At 40.5% G+C, this 19,251-nt stretch overlaps 4 protein-coding genes across 6 annotated transcripts in view; 2 read left to right on the forward strand and 2 right to left on the reverse strand.

Annotated features, from left to right (window-relative positions):
• The window catches only part of LOC127952760 (guanylate-binding protein 1-like), a 241,602-nt gene that overhangs the window by 196,048 nt on the left and 26,303 nt on the right, over positions 1–19,251 (forward strand). The gene's annotated exons all lie outside the window — the stretch shown is intronic.
• LOC127952767 (gastrula zinc finger protein XlCGF8.2DB-like) overlaps positions 1–19,251 on the reverse strand; it is a 270,368-nt gene that overhangs the window by 32,392 nt on the left and 218,725 nt on the right. The window lies entirely within an intron of this gene.
• Positions 6,715–19,251, reverse strand: part of LOC127952768 (gastrula zinc finger protein XlCGF8.2DB) — a 24,458-nt gene continuing 11,921 nt past the window's right edge. The window contains exons 2-3 of one of the 2 annotated variants that reach the window (XM_052551500.1): positions 14,716–14,850; positions 6,715–8,358 (exon numbers count right to left, since the gene is read on the reverse strand). In XM_052551500.1, the coding sequence (XP_052407460.1) occupies positions 7,343–8,358; positions 14,716–14,800 (1,101 nt within the window). In that variant the 5' untranslated portion in view covers positions 14,801–14,850 and the 3' untranslated portion in view covers positions 6,715–7,342. Of the gene's footprint in view, positions 8,359–8,773; positions 10,501–14,715; positions 14,851–19,251 lie in introns of those variants that run through there. The other variant, XM_052551501.1, reaches the window with a different exon arrangement.
• LOC127952763 (uncharacterized) overlaps positions 17,236–19,251 on the forward strand; it is a 3,331-nt gene continuing 1,315 nt past the window's right edge. Inside the window, exons 1-2 of the mRNA XM_052551480.1 lie at positions 17,236–17,842; positions 18,566–19,251. The exon at positions 18,566–19,251 is cut by the window's right edge and continues 1,315 nt beyond it. Coding sequence (XP_052407440.1) covers positions 17,434–17,842; positions 18,566–19,251 — 1,095 coding nt within the window. The 5' untranslated portion in view covers positions 17,236–17,433. The remainder of the gene's footprint in view (positions 17,843–18,565) is intronic.

Raw genomic sequence — 19,251 nt, forward strand, 5'->3', positions numbered from 1 at the left:
GCCTTAAAGTGGCTTTGACTATAGCTGTCTATAGTAGTCTCCCAAAATTGAGTGTGAACCCCTGAGTGCGAGGCCAGGCCTCCGAAGTGCACGAAGGGCCCTTTGAAGTCCATGAAGGACGCTCTCCCTTCATAGGATTTCTTAATTTTTACACGTGAGGTTCCCGATTAGTGCTCTGTCGCATAGCATAATTGGATTACAACTTTAAATGCAGGTAGTGGCTTTGGAATTGGCTTGGAGCTTAGTTTAATAATGTAATGATACATATGAAAAACTACAGTATACACAAACACACATAGCAATTCAAATGCTGACTGATATCTTACAAATGTGTAATTTTATATAGTTTGTCTTAAACAGGTTAGCAAAAATAAAACTGAATAAAAAATAAAATAGAAAAGCATTGTACAGCTCTATGTTCAGCGGCAGCTATCATAGCTGAACAGATGCAGTCTTTACCTTATTCGCACGGGATTAGTATTATCTGGGGACCTGGTGTGATTTTGAAATTCTGGGATATGGTAGGGTGTGAAGTGTCCATCAGATGGACATTTCATTTTCCTGGGAAACGGAGGGCGCATTTGAGGTCACTTCCGAAATCCCTCAGCCTTTGTTGCAATGAGGTGACGCCATCGAATGTGGTCTTCGTTGCATTCTGAATTGGGACAGCTGAATTAGGACACTGTGACACAATCACACTTCAAATGCACAGTCCACGCATTTCAGTTTTTGGGACACAGCTCAGGCGCTGCCGCTCTTAGTGCCATCAAAATAAAAGTCAGGTGTATCGTCAAAATAAAAGTCCTGCATTGAACGCATCAGCCAAACAGAAAAACTTGTCAGTCAATGACGATATTTGAAAAATACCAAATATCAGCTGATATATCATTCTTGGCGATATATCGGTTGACCACTATTCAAAATTCTACTTCTTGTTTATAAATGTTTACATAACCTAGCTCCTATCTACCTCTCAGAACTCACTCCTTCATTTATACACTCCATTTAGAAGCCTAAGATCTTGTGATTTGTTTTCCTTAGTGTATTGATTACTATTGTACGTTCTTTTTTAATCTGGTTGTTATTTTTATCTGCTTTACTTTCTGTGTATGTTTTTATGGTTTATATAAATAAAATAAACTTGAACTTCAGTTCAGTTTATGGATCATTCGCTTGAGTCCTTGGTTTTCGACAGTTTGGAATTGCAGCATGTCTTTTGCCAAACAAAACGCCACTGTCAATTCGTTCCATCGTTTACGGTGCTTATCATAAGGAATGCAATTAGCAAATGCGCTGGCATTATTTGACTGAGTAGGAATTTTCTTAGCCCTAGGTCTACTTGTAGTTGGTGTTTCCATCTCCTCGCACAACTTTTATCGTACTCTGGTTTGTGTTTGTGATGGTGGAACAAATTGGACGTGTTTTCACTCTTTGTAACCACTCTTTTTCTGCAAACCGTGCATATTACAGTTGTTTGTTCTGCATCTGATTTTCTTAAGCCGTAACAGTAGAGAAACATTATTGTTCTGAATTAATTGTAAAGGTTTGATAGAATTGGCTGGAAGACCTGCCAAGAGGGCATTGCAATAGTCCAGCCTGGACAGAAGAAGAGCTTGAACAAGGAGTTGTGCAGCATGTTCAGAAAGAAAGGGCTTGATGTTCTTGATGTTGAATAAAGTAAATCTGCAGGATCGGACAGTTTTATCAATGTGGTCTGAGAAAGTCAGCTGATCATCAATCATAACTCCAAGGCTTCTGGTTGTTTTTGAAGGAGTTATGGTTGATGTGCCTAACTTGATAGTGAAATTGTGATGAAACAATGGGTTTGATGGAAGTAGTTGTGTCTTGGCAAGGTTAAGTTGAAGGTGATGGTCCCAGACTTCTTCAATGAATAGACGATGAAAAGTAAGTGTGACGACCCTGAGTCTCCTCCCCCTGATTCCATTGGTGCTGACCATGGGAGTTCCCGATTGGTTTTCTCATTGTTAATTGATATTTAGTTAGAGTATATGAGAGTGCTGTGCGTTGTTTGGAGCAGGCACTCTTTGGGGAAGTACTCCTCCGGAGTGTCTCTTTCGTATGTTTTTCCTCACACATGTAGCGTCAATTTTGTTATAGTTGTTTATATGTTTTCTTTGTTTTCCCTTATCCCTAGACTTCTGTTAATATTATTATTTGTGGCATATGTTTAAATCAATAAACAAATTGTTGATGGAACGTTTTGCATGATCCCTCTTTCATGTTGCGATTTAAAACAAGCAGGTCGTAATATAAGTAGAAATCATTAAGAGACCCATGGTCCAAACAAAGAAATAACAATAAAACTAAATTCGTCTGAGGGACGAATATAAAGAAATATAAAGCGATAAGAATAATGAAGTGGTATTTTTTGTCAGAGATACCCAAGGCCCAAAATAATAAACAAAACAAATCTAATAAAATAAAACAGCAATATAAATAACCTGTCACAAAGAAAAGAAAAATAAATACAATCAACCTAACATACTCTTAACCAAAAAAGAGAAAATGACATTTAAGTGGGTAGATCTACCCTACATTACTACCACATTTCAATGGAAATACAGAATCAACAGAAACACTCAAAAACACCAACAATACATTTTGGTCTGGCAGCTAACAGGAAGTCTGGATAAGTGCAACCGGCCCAGTTAAAAGGACCACCAGCTAATCACCCAATTACCGCTGATAGACTGCAGCGTTCTGAAACAAAAAACATCCAACAGAACACAAGTATTATGAAAAAAAAAAAAGAAAAACATAATAACGTAACATGCAGGATGTGCTATGGGAAGAAGACAAGCCTGAGCAATGCTCTACTTGGAAACCTTGGATCCTGGCATTCACGTGGATGCTACTTTGACATCACCTACCTAAAGTTAGTTAAACTGTTCAGGAAACGTTTGGAACATGAAAAAGTTCAAGGTGTTTCCCTGGCATCCAGATTCCCCAGAACCAATCCAATCGATCATCTGTTTTTATATGCTGGAACAACAAATCCAATCCCTGGAGGCCCCACCTCACCACACACATGGAGAGATTTTGCACATGCGCAAATCAGTACGTGAATTCATCCAATGAGAGTTGCACACTTGTAGAATATTTTCTCAGAAATCTCTTGTATATTTTTCACAAGTACATAACTACAGCTGCTTGAAACTGCTGCGATGAATCTCAAACACTGTTTTTCGCTTTCAAGTAACAAGTTCCGCGTGCTCTCCCTTTTGCACAGAGATATTTGATTCAAAAGTGAGTTGTGCATCTGTAGAGGTAGTGGGCGGGACTGTTTAGAGATTAGAGAATTTCAGCCAATCAGAAGAGCTACTTTGGGTCTCTGCTTGGCGCCCGAAGTATCGAGAAGGGGAAAAACGTGATCTGCTTAGTTTATATTTATTATTGTTTCTCTGTGCCATGACTATAACAAATATGTGTCCAGTATTTTAATTTCAGGTTTGTTTAATGCAAAAATGATATATTTTTATAGTCCAGTCACAGACTTTTCTGTTATAACCGTGTCGTGTTAGCGGCTCCTAAGTTAATAACTACTGTAATGTCTTCGCAAAGGGAGTGAATCAATCAATAAAACTAACTTTAGCTGGACAATAACTTTATCCTAGTGTTTATGTAAAGCCAAAACAATCTCTGTTGATGTAATTTTCTCTTATCACTATGAATCTGCTTTGAAACCATTCATATTGTTAAAAGCGATATGTAAATTAAAGTGACTTGACTTGACTTGACTCACCTATTTTTCTCATAGTCCTGATGTATAATTTAGGCAGTTAACATTTTTAAGATATTGGAAGTACTTGTTTGAACTGGTAATGAGTTATTTTGTTTTATTCCTGTAGATCATGTATCTTGGTGTGGCCAATAACAACAAGGCCTCCACAACCCTTGCCTTTTTCAGTGAAGCTGTTGAGAGATGTGGCTTACCAGATGACACTTATAGTTACATTTATATTTTACTCTTAACTATACAACTAATTGTACTTTGTATGGATGGCATATTATCTTGTCTTATTAAAGAATACTAAAGTTGTCAATTATATGAATTGTTAAAAATTATGCAATTTTAAATTCTTCCATATTAACTTCAAGGGTTCAGGGTGACCACGGGGTGGAAAATGTTGATGTCGTTCGCCTTATGTTCTCCATCCAAGGATCCGTGACGATCAGCTTCATTGCAGGGAAAAGTGTACATAATCAGAGGTATCCATTATCATGAGTACAGTATTTATTTTTTATAAATATTTTAAATATATATTTAACAGTACTATTATATTGCAAACTATAGTTCTTCATTTATTGTTATTGTCTTGATCTCTTTTATTGACTCTCTTCTTTTTATTCCTCAACTGCAAGCCAAGCTTGATGTATTCAGAGATGGCTGGGACAATCACCCCCTTTCAACTGAGAGAAATCTCACTCCCAATCAACTTCGGCACATGGGTCTACAGCACAACTCCAAAGAGTGCAATGAGGTAAATATTTTTTAATTATACTCAAAAACACCATGGCAGTAAAAATAATGACTTTATCTTACAGGATTTGCACATCCCTTTGACTGACTGAGAAATATACCCTTATACCCTGTGATCCCAACTGTGGTGTCCATGTCCCTGAGAGTGACTGTCCTTTGAGTCCTGATGACCTAGCTGGACTTAGTGTTGCTGTGGACCCAATGTAACCTTCTACATGCATGGAAGCAGAGCCATAGAGAGAGAGACTTGAGACAACTCCATTGACTCCAATGGAACGCTTGTTTTGCAGCAATGGTGGCTCGTGGAGCCTCTAAATAGTTCCCGGAAGTAGCAGTAAACCGATGCCGCACCGTAGAGATGCAGCAGAACAAACCGTTTGCGATGCACTTTTAAAAGGTAAGACGTTTAAATAATAAGATTGTATATTATCAGTACATCTTAACAATAAATTGTAAATTAAAACCTTCTAGTAGATTATTACTCATTAAATGAGTAGATTTAAGGGATGTTATCAGATAACTAAGAGATTAGGCTAGGATTGTAGCTGAATAAAGTTAGTAACGAACACCCTGTTAATTGTAAAATCTGTTTTCTTAATTCAGTTTAATCCATCGTGGTTGGAATTAGAGAAAAGGAGTCTAAACATATTTTTTTTGCAGGGTGGGGAAAGTTAGCTAACGTTACATATTAGTTCAATATATTTTACCGTGTGTGACAGCGGTGAGTGGAAGTGGTAAAAATGAGGTTATAAAGTTTGTTCCTTATTACACATATTAAATAATTAAATTCCTTAATAATAAAATGCACCATATTGATATAAATTTAGAGTGAACTGCGTTTGCAAAAACATGGGTGGAGTGTTTTTAGTCATTGTGATTTATTGACTATTACCGGTCTATATTATATAACCTGTCTATATCATATAATACTTAACATGAGATCAGTGTAAAAAAAGAACAATATGTAACGTAAAAAGGTAACAGCAACCCATGTTTATACTACTTAACGTTAGCCTGAAGTTAAGTTTTTAAAATAACGGTAACTAACCCTCAGAAATTACCTGATTTGATATTTTAAAAACTTCGCTGTAACTACATACTCATGCTCCATACATATGTCGGTGTGTTGTATTAATATAAAAAATAAATGCATTTATTGACTCCTTATTACCAGAAATCACAGTTCTGTCACTCTATTAGTTTGAATGGCCGGAAGAACATCGTAGCCGGAACTACTTTTCTCTGTTTATGTCTATGAAGAATCACAAAGGCACTGGGTTACTCCGCCGCGGTACCCCCAAAGCAATCTAAAATAGTCCTACTATAAACACTTATTATAGGTGCACCCTAGTGAGTCAGGACAAGCTAAAAACACGGTTTGGAAAATGGATTCATGGTGTACTCGCTTATTATATACATTTTTCTACATTTTGAACACAAACAAAGTTACGGACCACAGCTCTGATTGGTTGTTTCTTACCGGGAGGGATGGGTTTCTGCAAATGACAATAGGACACTGGGAGGAGCCAGAGGAGCTTGATTTTTTCACAGATTATCTGCAGTGTGAACGGGGCTTAAAACCCTCAAGATTACCCTGACAGAGGAGCTTGACAGACGATGGGAGCTTAAAGGTCGTCTTTTGGAGAGTAGTATTTATATCAAGGCTGCAATTCTTGAGCCACGTTTTAAGAAGCTTCCTCTTTTCACTGATGATGAGCAAAGGAATGAGGTGTATACTATAGTGGAAAAACTGAGGGTTTAGCTGCCAGGCCTGTACTGGAGGTAGGCGATACTGCAGGAGCGTGATACTGCAGGCCTTTCAAGACAAGAAAAAGAGTAAAAAGACATTTTACTCTGATGGCAGCAGGTAACCTACTGTTACCGAACTACATTAAATGTGCTTCATTAAACTGCATGAAGCTAAACTTCCCTTGTAATAACTTGCAATGATAAGCGTTTCTAAACCTGTTGTTTAACAAAAGAGAACATTATTATTGTTTTTATCATGGAAAAGACAAAGGAGCTTCCACAAAATCTGAGAGAGGAGATTATTTCATCGCACCTGAAGGGCCTTGGGTACAAGAAGATTTCCAAAATATTTTAAATTCCAAGAGACACCATTGGGGGCATTTTAAGGAAGTTTAAAACTTGTGAAACAGCTGCAAACCACTCCTGTGGTTTTGCATCAAATAATTCAGTGCAATGTTCAATACTTCATGCACTTCACCATTTTATTTAAAACCATTTAGTTACATTGTGGCATTTCGCATTAAAACAGAAAGGTCATGTTTTGATTCCAAGTTAGCAGTAAACTGAATGGCACAATATCTCCACACAGTCTACAGGTGTGGAAACAGGAGATCATGACAAGTATAAAAAAAAAAGTGAAAAATACAAATAAAAGACATGGCTATGAAGGTGCCATAATCAATTACAGTACATAATAAGCTGTGGTGTGAGCGTAGTCTATCTTACATTACAGAGCCAGTTCTCAGGTGTGTCTATCGGGTTTGATGTCAAAAGAAATGCATTACATTGATCACAGTTCATGAGGCCTTCCTCCAGAGTGAATATGCTGTTGATTTTTAAAATTGCTCCTTTATTTCTTTTTTAAAATGTGCTTTTTGTCACAGTCACACTTTATTTCCAGGATTTTCTTTAATGTTTCAGGAACACACAGAAAACACGTGAAAGGTCTCTGTCCAGAGTGAGTCTTCATGTTTAATTTGACTGAGAAACACTTCGTACAGTGATCGCATTTAAAATAGTTCTCCCCAAAATGAAATCTCATGCGAGTTTGTTCACGATTCCTCACATACTATATGTGAATCTTAAAATGTTCTATTTGTGAGAAGCTCTTCCCACTGTCTTTTTTCGTGCGTGTTGTTTTTCAACGTGAGCATTGAGGCTGCGTTTATTCCTGAAACTCTTTCCACACTGAGCACATTTACAGCATTTCTCTGCCGAATGAGTCTTCATGTGGTAACTAAGTCTTGCCTTACATATGTAACTCCTTCCACACTGATCACATTTGAAGGGTTTCTTTCCAGAGTGCTTAATCTTGTGACACTCAAGGCTAAATTTTGTTGTGAGGGTCTTTCCACAACAATCACATGTGTACTTAGGTGTAGTGTGAACTCTCATGTGGTAATTATGGTTGCTCAAATGTGTAAAACTCTTCCCACAATACTTGCAAGAGTAAGGCTTCTCTTGAGTGTGAATTCTCATGTGGATTTTAAGGTTTCGTTTTGAAGAAAAACTCTTTCCACACTGTTCACATGTATAAGGTTTTGCTCCAGTGTGAATGCTCATGTGGGAACGAAGGGTGCTTTTCTGTGTAAAACTCTTTCCACACTGCTGACAGGTGAAAGGCTTTTCTCCCGAGTGAGATCTCATGTGTCTATGAATGTATGATTTTTGTGTGAAACTCTTTCCACACTGTTGACAGGTGAAAGGCTTCTCTCCTGAGTGAATTCTCATGTGATTATTAAGAGATCCTTTCTGAGTGAAACTGTTTCCACACTGTTGGCAAGTGTAAGGCTTTTCTCCTGTGTGAGTTCTCATGTGCCTTTTAAGGGCCCCTTGGTGAGCAAAGCTCTTTCCACACTGTTGACAGGTGAATGGTCTCTCTCCAGTGTGAAATCTAATGTGCGTTTTAAGTTTTCGTTTTTCATTGAAACTCCTTCCACAATGATGGCAGGTGAAAGAGCTGGTAGATTTGGTTTTCTGAGCTCTTTTACGTATAGCTGCTGTTTGTGTGGCTTCTTTACCAGTTATGAAATCAGGGTTTTTCTCATTCAGATATGTCTGTTCCATTTCATTCGCATCTTGATTCTCCTCTTTCAGCAACAACAGATCTAAAGCAAAAAAAAAAGACAAATACAAGTTAACCACAGTTTAAAACCACAAAGCAAAAGATGTGGAAAGGAACATTAAAGCTTGGACACATCAAGCGGACTTCAAAAAACGATCAGTGTTGAAAGTTCAAACACAGCTTTTTGGCTTAGATCAACAACAGACCATTGCAAACTAATGCTGCCTTCACATGCTATCGGAAATATCATAAATACAAGTTTCCTAAAAGAAATTGGATATGAATGGCCTCTCAAGTTGTATTTGCTACTGGGAAATTCAGAAACAATTTTGATGCCAGAAATTTCCGAGTGTGGTAGAATTTGAAATATGGTGTATGGGACAACCATTGCTGCTGTCAGTGCTGTTCTCACAACAACTACATCGGTCATGTGGCTAAAGTAGTATATTTATACACACCCTTCTGGGACCCACGAGTACACCAGCGTGCATTCACGGGGAAAAGTCTCCCAAAGGAGAGGAGAGGAGCGCTCGCCATTCAAATGGCGGCAGTGATGAGGCTCCATTTGTATCAGGTGTGCTCCATCACATGCCACCAACTCTGGCTCATCCAGCACCCCTCCTCTCTCACACACCCACTCTTGTCTGGAGCCTGGTGAAGGGCATTGATTCAGAAAAGGGGTGATGATGATAATTACAAGGGAGGCAAATGACTCGTCACATCCCTCCACCAAACCACATCCCCGTCATCGGTCAGCCGCCCGCATGGGAGTGCTGCCATCCTCAACCAGGCTCCAAACGGTCAGAGTGGGCGGGGCAGGGATTCCTCTCCTGGCCATTCTCCTTCTCGCACCTCGCCAGAACAGGGACAGAGAAACCAGGTGTTAGTCAACAGCCTCTACCAACCACAGCATAAATGACAATAGAAGAGACGTCAATTTCCCCTTTTGTGGCCGGGAGGCCGTCTCCATCATCCCTCCGTCCCAGTCCAAGTTTTCGCAAACTTTTGCGAGCAAGAGGGAATAAATGTCACCAGGTGTTGCCCAACTGTGCTGTCTAGGCTCCGCCTTGCCTGCATTCTCCACCAGTGTGGCAGGAGGAGCAAACGACAGACACAGTGTGGGTGGCATCAGGCCTCGAAATGGTTTTTATTAAGAGCAAAATAACCAAAACAGGAAATAAAAGTGTCTGAATGGTAAATTGTCCAAAATAAACAGGGGATCTGTTTATTTTGTCGTGCTGCAGGATATGTGAAGGTCAGGTAGTGTTCAGGAAGCAAGGGGCATGTTGAATATTTACAATTCGCGATCGGGGCGGCACCGACGTTCTTCCGATCCAGGTTTGGACACTCTTAACACACCTCACACCAAGGGAAAATCTGTTAAGATAATCTGTAGAACCATCAAAATAATCGGGAGATAGCTAGGCTTGTCGGAAGGGGGGAAATCGGCCCAAAATCCCCCAATTATTTTTTGATGTGTACCCAGCATGACACAGAGGTAAGCAGGATCATCGCCATTTGACATCAATGTACCACGAGAGTGATTTGAAAGCTTGCAGAGCATCTGCTCATGGTACTTTGGTGTCGTACACAGATTGGACTGCGCACCTACTGGTTTATACCAATGCCCAGAGATGCCTCACACATGACTCCAGTAAGAGAATAGTAGGAGGTATTTGTGTTTATATCAACAAATACTTGTGCACCAACCAAACTGCAGCCGAGAGCTACTGTTCAACTGGATCAAGAGTATCACATGCTGATATGTAGACCGTTTTATAGACCACGGATGTTCTCTGTAATAGGATGTTTGGAAAGGACGTTTACAAATGACTGCCTCCGAGAGTGGAGAGGAGGAGAGAGAATGAATGTTTGTGGTTATGAAGTTTGTCATTTTGTAGTATGTAGAATTGGTCACTGATGTTTCTTGTTTTATTTATGAAGTATTTTGCAAAGTCATCAGCAGTATGAGTTGATGAAGGAGGTTGGGAGGACCAAAAAAGAGAAGAAAAGGTTTTGAAATGCATGTGAGAGTCAGAACAGTTGTAAGTTTTGTTGTGGTAGTAGAGACACTTGCAGAGGAGAAGGAGAGAAGTGATTGATATACACTAAATGAAACCATAGAGGATAAAGTGAATAGGAGAGAGAGAGAGTAGGTTACACTATAAGTTCAAGTCCAAGTCTGCTTTATTGTCGATTCTTCCACATACGTACAGTGAATCGAAATTGCGTTACTCTCAGACCCCCGGGTGCACACAGATAACATCCACAATAAATCCTAAAAATCTAGATCAAATATAAAATGTACATACAACTATACAATAAGGAAATGTAAAAATAAACATATAATAAAAATAAAAATAAAGTTAAAGCAACGCCAGGCACATGGCAGATAGAGCACAAATCAATGAAGTGAACAATAAAAGGTAGGTAGGTGCAGATAAAAGGTTTTTCAGTGCAAAAACAAAAGCTTATTAAGTCTGATTAAAGTGACAAATGGCTCAAGAGCAGTTATTTTATTTAACTGACTGATGAGGTGGTAGAATGACAGCAGTTCCATTGAATGAGGAAGTGAGCAGACCAATGCTGCACAAAGTGACTGGTGCATGACATCGTATATTAGTGTGTGGGGGGGGGGGGGTTCATAGTTCAGTGGTGCCTGGGACAGAAGAGGGGAGGGGGGCGAGTTTGGGAGGGAGTTCAGCTTCCTGACAGTCTGATGGATGAAGCTGTCCTTCAGTCTGCTGGTCCTGACCTGGAGACTCCGCAGTCTCCTTCCTGATGGCAGCAGGCTGAAGAAGCTGTGTGATGGGTGAGTGGGATCACCTGCGATGCTGAGGGCTTTGCGGGTGAGACGTGTTCTGTAAATGTGCTGGAGGAAGGGGAGAGAGACACCATTGATCTTCACAGCTGCTCTCACTATGCGTTGCAGAGTCTTTCGGCAGGACGCGTTGCAGGCGCCATACCACACAGTGATGCAGCTCGACAGGACGCTCTCGATGGTGTCTCTGTAGAAGGTGTACATGATGGGGGCCGGGGCTCTGGCTCTCCTCAGTTTGCGGAGGAAGTAGAGACACTGCTGTTGTGATTTCTTGGCCAGTGCTGCTGTGTTTTCAGTCCAGGAGAGGTCCTCTGTGATGTGCACACCCAGGAACTTGTTGCTGCTCTCACTCTCTCCACAGTTGCACCGTTGATGGTCAGAGGAACGTGCTGAGTGTGCGCTTTCCTGAAGTCAACAACAATCTCCTTTCATCTTCTCCATGTTCAGAGAGAGATTCTTGTCACTGCACCACTTGGCCAGGCGGCTCACCTCGCTCCTGTAGTTTGTCTCATCTTTGCTGCTAATGAGACCCACCACAGTCGTGTCATCTTCACACTTAATAAAGAGGTTGGAGTTGTGTGATGCGTGCAGTCATGGGTCAGCAGAGTGAAGAGGAGAGGGCTCAGCACACATCCTTGGGGGGCCCCACAGTTGCACAGCGAAGTGTTAAGCCCCAGCTGAATCAGTTTGTAAATGAACTGTTGAGGGATGATTTGTTGAATGCTGAACTGTAGTAAATGAACAGCATTCTGACATATGAGACCTTTTAGTCCAGATGTGTGAGTGCTGAGTGGACGGCAGTGGCAATGGCATCAACGATCGAACGATTGGACCGATATGCAAACTGGAAGGGGTCCAGGGAGGGGGGGAGGGAAGACTTGATGTGGTGCATGACTAGCCGTTCAAAGCACTTCATGAGGATGGGAGTAAGTGCAACAGGACGGTAGTCATTGAAGCAGGATGGAGATGACTTCTTCAGAACTGGGATGATGGTGGTAGTTTTGAAGCATGTGGGAACAACAGCCTGACTCAGTGAGATGTTGAAAATGTCTGTGAAGACATTAATGAGTTCTGCTGCACAGTCTCTCAGTACACGCCCAGGGATGTTGTCAGGACCCGGAGCTTTGCGTGCATTGATCCTACTGAAGGATCTCCTCACGCTGTCTGAGGTCAGCGTCATCACCTGGTCGCCGGGAGGAGGTGGAGTCTTCTGTGCAGTGGTGCTGTTTTGTTGCTCAAAGCGAGCGAAGAAGGTGTTCAGCTAGTTCAGCAGAGAGATGTTGTCACAGGTCCGTGGTGGGGGCTTGTAGTCCATAATGGTCTGTATCCCCTGCCACAGGTTCCTTGTGTCTCTGCTGTCGCTGAATTGGTGAGCTATCCTCCTGGAGTGCTGTCTCTTAGCCTCTCTGATGCCGCGGGACAGTTTGGCCCTGGCTGTTCTCAGGCCTACCTCATCTCCAGCTCGTCTTCAGGAGTCTGTAGAGCTCCCCTGTCATCCACTGCTTCTGATTGGCCCGGACAGTGATAGCTTTTGTGACTGTTACATCATCAATACTCTTGTTGATGTAGGCAGTGACAGTCTCTGAGTACTCCTGGAGGTCAGTGGTGCATGTGGCAGCCTGCTTAAACATTTCATGTTTGTGAACTGGTTTGGTGACTTTGATGAGCGGTCTTGTATGCAGGGATTAGCATGGCAGTGATGTGGTCTGAGGCTCCGAGGTGGGGGAAGGCTTTGTAAGCTCCTCTCTGTGTGGTGTAAACAAATTCCAAAATGTTATTACCTCGTGTTGATGTATTTTTGGAAACGCACTCTTTAAGTCAGCATGGTTGAAATCCCCAGCTATGATGAGAAAACCATCAGGGTGTGCTGTCTGCTGCTCACTGATGTGCTGGTACAGTTCATTTAGTATGTCGTTCCTGTTGCTGATGATGTTGATCGGGGAATGTACACAGAAATGAGCAGTTTAGCAGTATATTCACTCGGCAGATAGAATGGCTGGCATTTAATAATGATAAACTCCACCAGGGGTGAGCAGTGTTTGCTGATCACAACAGTATCGCGGCACCATGCCTCATTGATGTAAACACAAAGCCGAGCTCTGTCCGCTCTATAGCACGCCAGCTGGTCGATCTGAATAGCGCCGTCTGAAAAGCTGTTGCTGATCCATGTTTCCATGAACACAACAACACAACAGTCTCTTACAGTCCTCTGAGTTGAACGTAATAATCGAATGTAGTCCAGTTTATTGTCCAACGAGCGTACGTTAGCCAGTACGATGGTGGGAATAATGGCTTGTGTGGGTTAGCTGTTAGCCTAGCCCGGATTCCTCCTCGCTTACCCCTCTTCTGCTTCCTCTCACACCGCTTATTGCGCCTCCGCTGTGGGCGAGATGCAGTAGTGGGGGTCGGTGATGGTGAGTTTAACTGTAAAAATGCGGTTTTACCGACATCAAGCAGAAACTCGCGACAGTATGCACACTTACAGACAGGTAGACGCGATGACGACGTACAAAAATACTGCGACTCACAAGACAAAAAAGACGAAAACACTGTTCTGTCGGCGCCTCCATCCTGGTATACATTTGGTAAGGTGACCTGCATTAGAGTGTGAGTCTTGTATTGAGTCAGTGTGAGGTTAGAAGCAGTCTGAGGTGTGCAACGGTGTAAGTAAAGTGGACACTTGAGCTGTAGTGTCTGTATATAAGGTCCAGTTTGTTAACTGATTTGTGAGTCGCTGTAGTAGATGCTTGCTTGAGGTAAAATGAGGCAAGCAGTGTTGAAGTCAGCAGCCTGTGCTTTAATCTTGGGGGATGCTGAAGTTACCAAGTACTACCAAAGGAGTACCATCCTCAGGAAAGTTTGAGAGTAACACATCCAATCATCTAAGAAAATACCCAGTTGAACTGGGAGATAAGGTTAATTTTTTATAACTCATCGGTTTTAATTATATTAAGACTTAAAGTTATGCATAATTAAGGTCGTGGCCACTAGAGTGACAGGTGGTTTGCCGCTGCTGACAGTGCCATCGCGCTAGGTGGGTGTGGCTTCAGCAACCAGCTCCCGCCTTTTTGCCCATTTTCGATTGTTCGGGAGAGTCACGCGGTGACACGCTGCCAAGATGCCGATGACCCGCTCTGCATACTTTATATAAAAACATGGACGTAGTGTCCTGAAGAGAGTTTTTGAAGCTCAGTCTATGGTCTCTCCGCATTACTGTAGCATAATTTTGGAGAATGTCAGCTGTACAAAAACTGGTTACGCTATTTTATGAAACATTTATCATTGAAAATAAAAGTCAAAATCATGACTCAAACTAATAGTTTTGTTTAGGCTAATTCTTATTTCTCCTGATTTACTGGATGACGTCAAAATAACAAAAGTCCAACACTCAAGTGGGATCTTCTAAGGTGCACTTAGTATTTGTCAGGTTATGTGATCTCAACATCTGTCCACATGAGGCTCCATGTCAAATAAAACCACATTAATTAGAACACTTCAAAAACATCATTAATTTATGTAGAACTGGACATTTAATAACTGGTTCAAATGAATGTGTTCATCTTTGAGAAAGAAACCAACCTGTTTGTTCCTCAATCTCTTCTTGTTTCAGACTGAACACTTCTTCAATCCTGAAGTCTTCACTCTCCTCTTTTATAAACGCCATCTTTATTTCAGTGTGTCACGAGGATCTCAGTCACTTCAGCAGGACTTTCTCTGTTTAAGATGAAGAGAACAATGAACAGAGAGTAAAATAAACCCAACTAAATCTCTCTGTCAGTGTGAAGTAGTCAGAACACTAATTGAGTAGTAAGCACACTAGTTCAGTAGTCAGATCCCTAGTTCAGAGAGGATAGTATCGTGTATCGACGATAGCAAATGTCTCTGTCAATAGTCAAGACGATATTAAGTTCAAGTTCAAGTTCAATTTATTTGTATAGCGCATTTACAACAGCCTCCTGGTGCTTTACATAAGAGCAAGAATATTACACATACATAAAAAATAAATAAATAAATAAATAAAAAATAAAATATACCAGACAAAAATTTAAAACCACCCATTTCAAAATGTAGCATAACACAGTAGTCAGTACACTAAGGAAAATAAAAAAGTTTTTAACAAGGATTTAAAAATAGACAAGGAAGGGGCCAGTCTGATCTCTAAAGGCAGGGTATTCCAGAGTCGTGGCCCAGCCACTGCAAATGCACGCTCCCCTCTACGCTTTAGCCTAACACGAGGGACCACCAACAGAGCCTGGTCACAGGAACGTAGGTTTCTTGATGGAGTATAAGGATGAAGAAGTTCAGATAAATAGACAGGAGCTTTGTTATGAAGGGATTTATAAATGAAGAGGAGAATTTTAAAGTCTATTCTCTGAGAAATTGGCAACCAGTGAAGGGATCTGAACATTTCTAGAGTTTTTGGAGTGAGAAAGTTTTTAATTTTAGACAGTAGACGAAGCTGATAGAAACTGGATCCAATAACAGAAGAGATATGTCTATCAAATTTTAAGTGTTGGTCAATAGTAATACCTAGGTTCTTCACCCGTGAGGATCTATAAACGGATAAACTATCTAGCTCAGGGCTTATACACTGAGAGTTGTCATTAGGACCGAAAATAATTACCTCGGTCTTGGCCTCATTTAAGAAGAGGACATTTTGGGCTAGCCATAATTTCACCTCCTCTAAACATTGGAGAAGAGAAGTGATCGCAGTGGAGTTGTTTTTCTTAACTGGAAGATATATTTGAGTGTCATCTGCATAGAAATGAAAAGACACACCATGTTTTCTTAGAATAGAACCCAGAGGCAGCATGTACAGAGAGAATAGAGAGGGAGCTAAAATAGAGCCTTGTGGAAGGCCACAGGTCAGAGGAGCAGGGGAAGAGGAACAATTTCCCAGTTTCACTAAAAACCTTCTGTCAGATAGGTATGACTGAAACCATTTCAGAGCATTAGCTTTTAGACCTACCCAAGACTCTAATCTAGATAATAGTATGGAGTGGTCTATGGTATCAAAAGCGGCTGATAAATCTAAAAGAATAAGAACCACAGAGTCCCCGGAATCAGTGGAGAGGTAAATATCATTTAACACCCTCAAAAGGGCGGACTCAGTGCTGTGAGCAGATTTAAAACCAGATTGAAAAACCTCAAAAATAGAATTAGTGGTCACAAAGTGTTGAAGTTGATTCAGCACAATTTTCTCTAAAACTTTTGAGATAAAAGGCAAAACAGAAATTGGACGAAACTTTTTTAGAACAGTGTGGTCCAGTGAAGGCTTCTTGAGAAGAGGAGTGACTGTAGCAACTTTAAAGTCGGCAGGAACGGAGCCAGTTTGGAGACACTTATTAATAAGAGACAGCAGACCTGGCCCAATCGAATCAATAATTAATTTTAAAAATTTGGGGTGAATGATATCGCTAGAACAGAATGAGGGCTTAAGATTGTCAATCACCTCCTTCAATTCCTGGAGACTGATGGGTTCAAAAGCATCCAAAAATGCAGATGAAGATGACATGATAGGAGAGATGGTTAAAGTTAAAGTGGGGCAGACACCAAAGTCTTAAGTTAGTAATTTTGTCACTAAAATATCTCAAGAAGCTTTCACAGAGAGCATCAGAGGCAACAGGCAAGGTGTTAACAGAAGGATTGGTAACAGATTGAATAATTGAAAACAAAACCTTAGGTTTAGAGTGATTAGATTCAATTATGTTAGAAAAGTATGCAGCTTTTGCAGACTTAGCTGCAGACTGGTATGAAGTAAGAGAGTCTCTGAACAATTGAAGAGAGAATATTAGGCTCATACTCCTATAAATGTATTAAATTATAATAATTATTTTTATTGGGCAGCCTATTATAATTCGGCTATCCAACTACTCAGCTATTTCACTTCAGCACCGCATTTCTCTCTACACATATATATACGTATATATATATATATATATATATACATATGAAGAGTTCAGATGCAAAAGCCGCTAAACGCCACCTCCGTCAAAAATGAGATAATGACATTGAGTGAAAGCTATCTGCATATAGTACACGTTCAACAAATATATTTGCTTCAAATACTCTAAATCTCACCCTCAGCCCATTCAGAAATATCAGTTTGTTGGCAAAAGCCTCTAGACGCCACTTCTCTTTGGCAGCAAAAGCCGCTACATCCCGAGAACCAATCAGAAGGCGCGAATCAATACAGGCGGTTTCAATATAGCGGCGCGTTGAGGAGACGGCTTTTTTTAGACGTCTGAGGAGATTGTTTTGGTTTTATTCAGATTCAGATTTTTTTACGTTTTTAAGATGGAGTACGATGAAATGGATGAGCCTATCCTAATGACATCAAATGGCAGAAGAAAACGTCGTTTACCTCAAAACTCTTCCCGTTACAAGGCAAAAGTAAATCGATACAGTGGAAATGGCTTGGTCGCAAGTGTAGCATGCACTCATAACACTTCTTGGTGCGGTGCTGTTACTTTGAAGGAATCTGATTTATTTTACATCAAACAACAGCTCTATTCCACCAACGACAAAGTCGAACAAGATGCCATTCTTCTGTCTCATATGGATGCTATGCCATGTAAACGGAGGAGACAACAAGTGGAGGCTGAAGAGAAAAGAAGGCAAAGAGATGTATCGATAAAGTATGCCGTTTTGAAAGAAGATAAAACAAAAGTTCCCATCTGCCACGCTTCATTCCTGAGCATTTTCTGTAAGTACAATGAATTTCTCATCACAAGTTTATATTTTTTTCCATATTTTTGCATTAGTGGCTTAGTATTTGTTTTATTGTTAGTGTTTTATTTATTTTTCTAATTTTTGTTTTACCTCATCAAAGCCGTGTTTATCCAATTATCTTCCTTTAGTACGTGCTCAGTAACGTTACACAGGCTATTTTTCAGCAGTTATTATCTGGTAATGCATCTCTCTGCAGTATTAAATGCCATGTATCTTATTTAAATTATTATCATTGATGGTCATAGGCTACCTACATTTGTTAAAAACGATATCAGAATCAGAAAGAGCTTTATTGCCAAGTATGTTTGCACATACATGGAATTTGTTCTAGTGACAAAAGCTTCCAGTAAACAGAGACAACAACAACACACAGATAATGAAAAATAAAAATAAGTAAATAAAAATACAAACACATATAAAATACATATGTATATATATATAAAAAATAGAACAAACATTGTATGTGCAGGTGAGTTATAGATGGATTAAGTTATAGGGATGGACTAAGTTGGGTGGTATCAAAGAAATATAAGTGAAATTACAAATAGTATTGTTGCACAATGGGGAGAGCATTTAATATGGGCAGACCTTTTCCAAAAAAATAAACTGTATAACTGTTGTCAATTCATGTTTTTAAATTTTGTGTAATATAGGTAATATGCCTGCATGATTGGTTTCATGTTTATTTTCATTTTAGGTGTCAAGAAAGACAGAGTTCAGAGTATTGCAAAGTACTGGCTTGAGAACGGCAAAGCACGTCCCGAACATCGTGGTGGTCCCAGGGAAATTGAAGCACAAACTGCAAAGAAGGACATAGTTCGAAAGCACATACAGTCTTTTAATTGTAGAGCAAGCCACTATGCCCGCCGTGGTGCACCTGGGAGAAAGTTCCTGCCGAGTGACTTGAGTGTGGCAAAAATGCATCAGATGTTTCTTGAGCAGAATCATCAACAAGTTTCCTACTCACTATACTGGAGCATCTTTGTGTATGACTTCAACCTGGCTTTTGGTCATCCTGCCAAAGATGTGTGCTCTTTGTGTGTCAAATTCCGCATTGCAATCAATGATCCTGATCTGACTGCAGAAGAGAAGCGGAACAAGATTCTTCTTTACACACTTCACCGTCGCCGAGCTCGTCAGTTTTATGACACACTAAATGACGTGGGTGATACATTCACTGTCTGCTTTGACATAATGGAGAACCTGGTCCTTCCTAGGTCTGCCATCTGTCAAACGTATTACTCAAGGCAGGTATACTTTTATGTATTCGGTGTGGTCCGTCACCGTGGCAGAGGAGAACCCCAGAGTCGGCATGAGATAAATCTGTACACCTGGCTGGAATATGAGAACTCAAAGGATAGTAACATTGTCGCGTCAGCTCTA

Source organism: Carassius gibelio, chromosome B3, assembly GCF_023724105.1.
Source record: "Carassius gibelio isolate Cgi1373 ecotype wild population from Czech Republic chromosome B3, carGib1.2-hapl.c, whole genome shotgun sequence".
Classification (NCBI taxonomy): Eukaryota; Metazoa; Chordata; class Actinopteri; order Cypriniformes; family Cyprinidae; genus Carassius; species Carassius gibelio.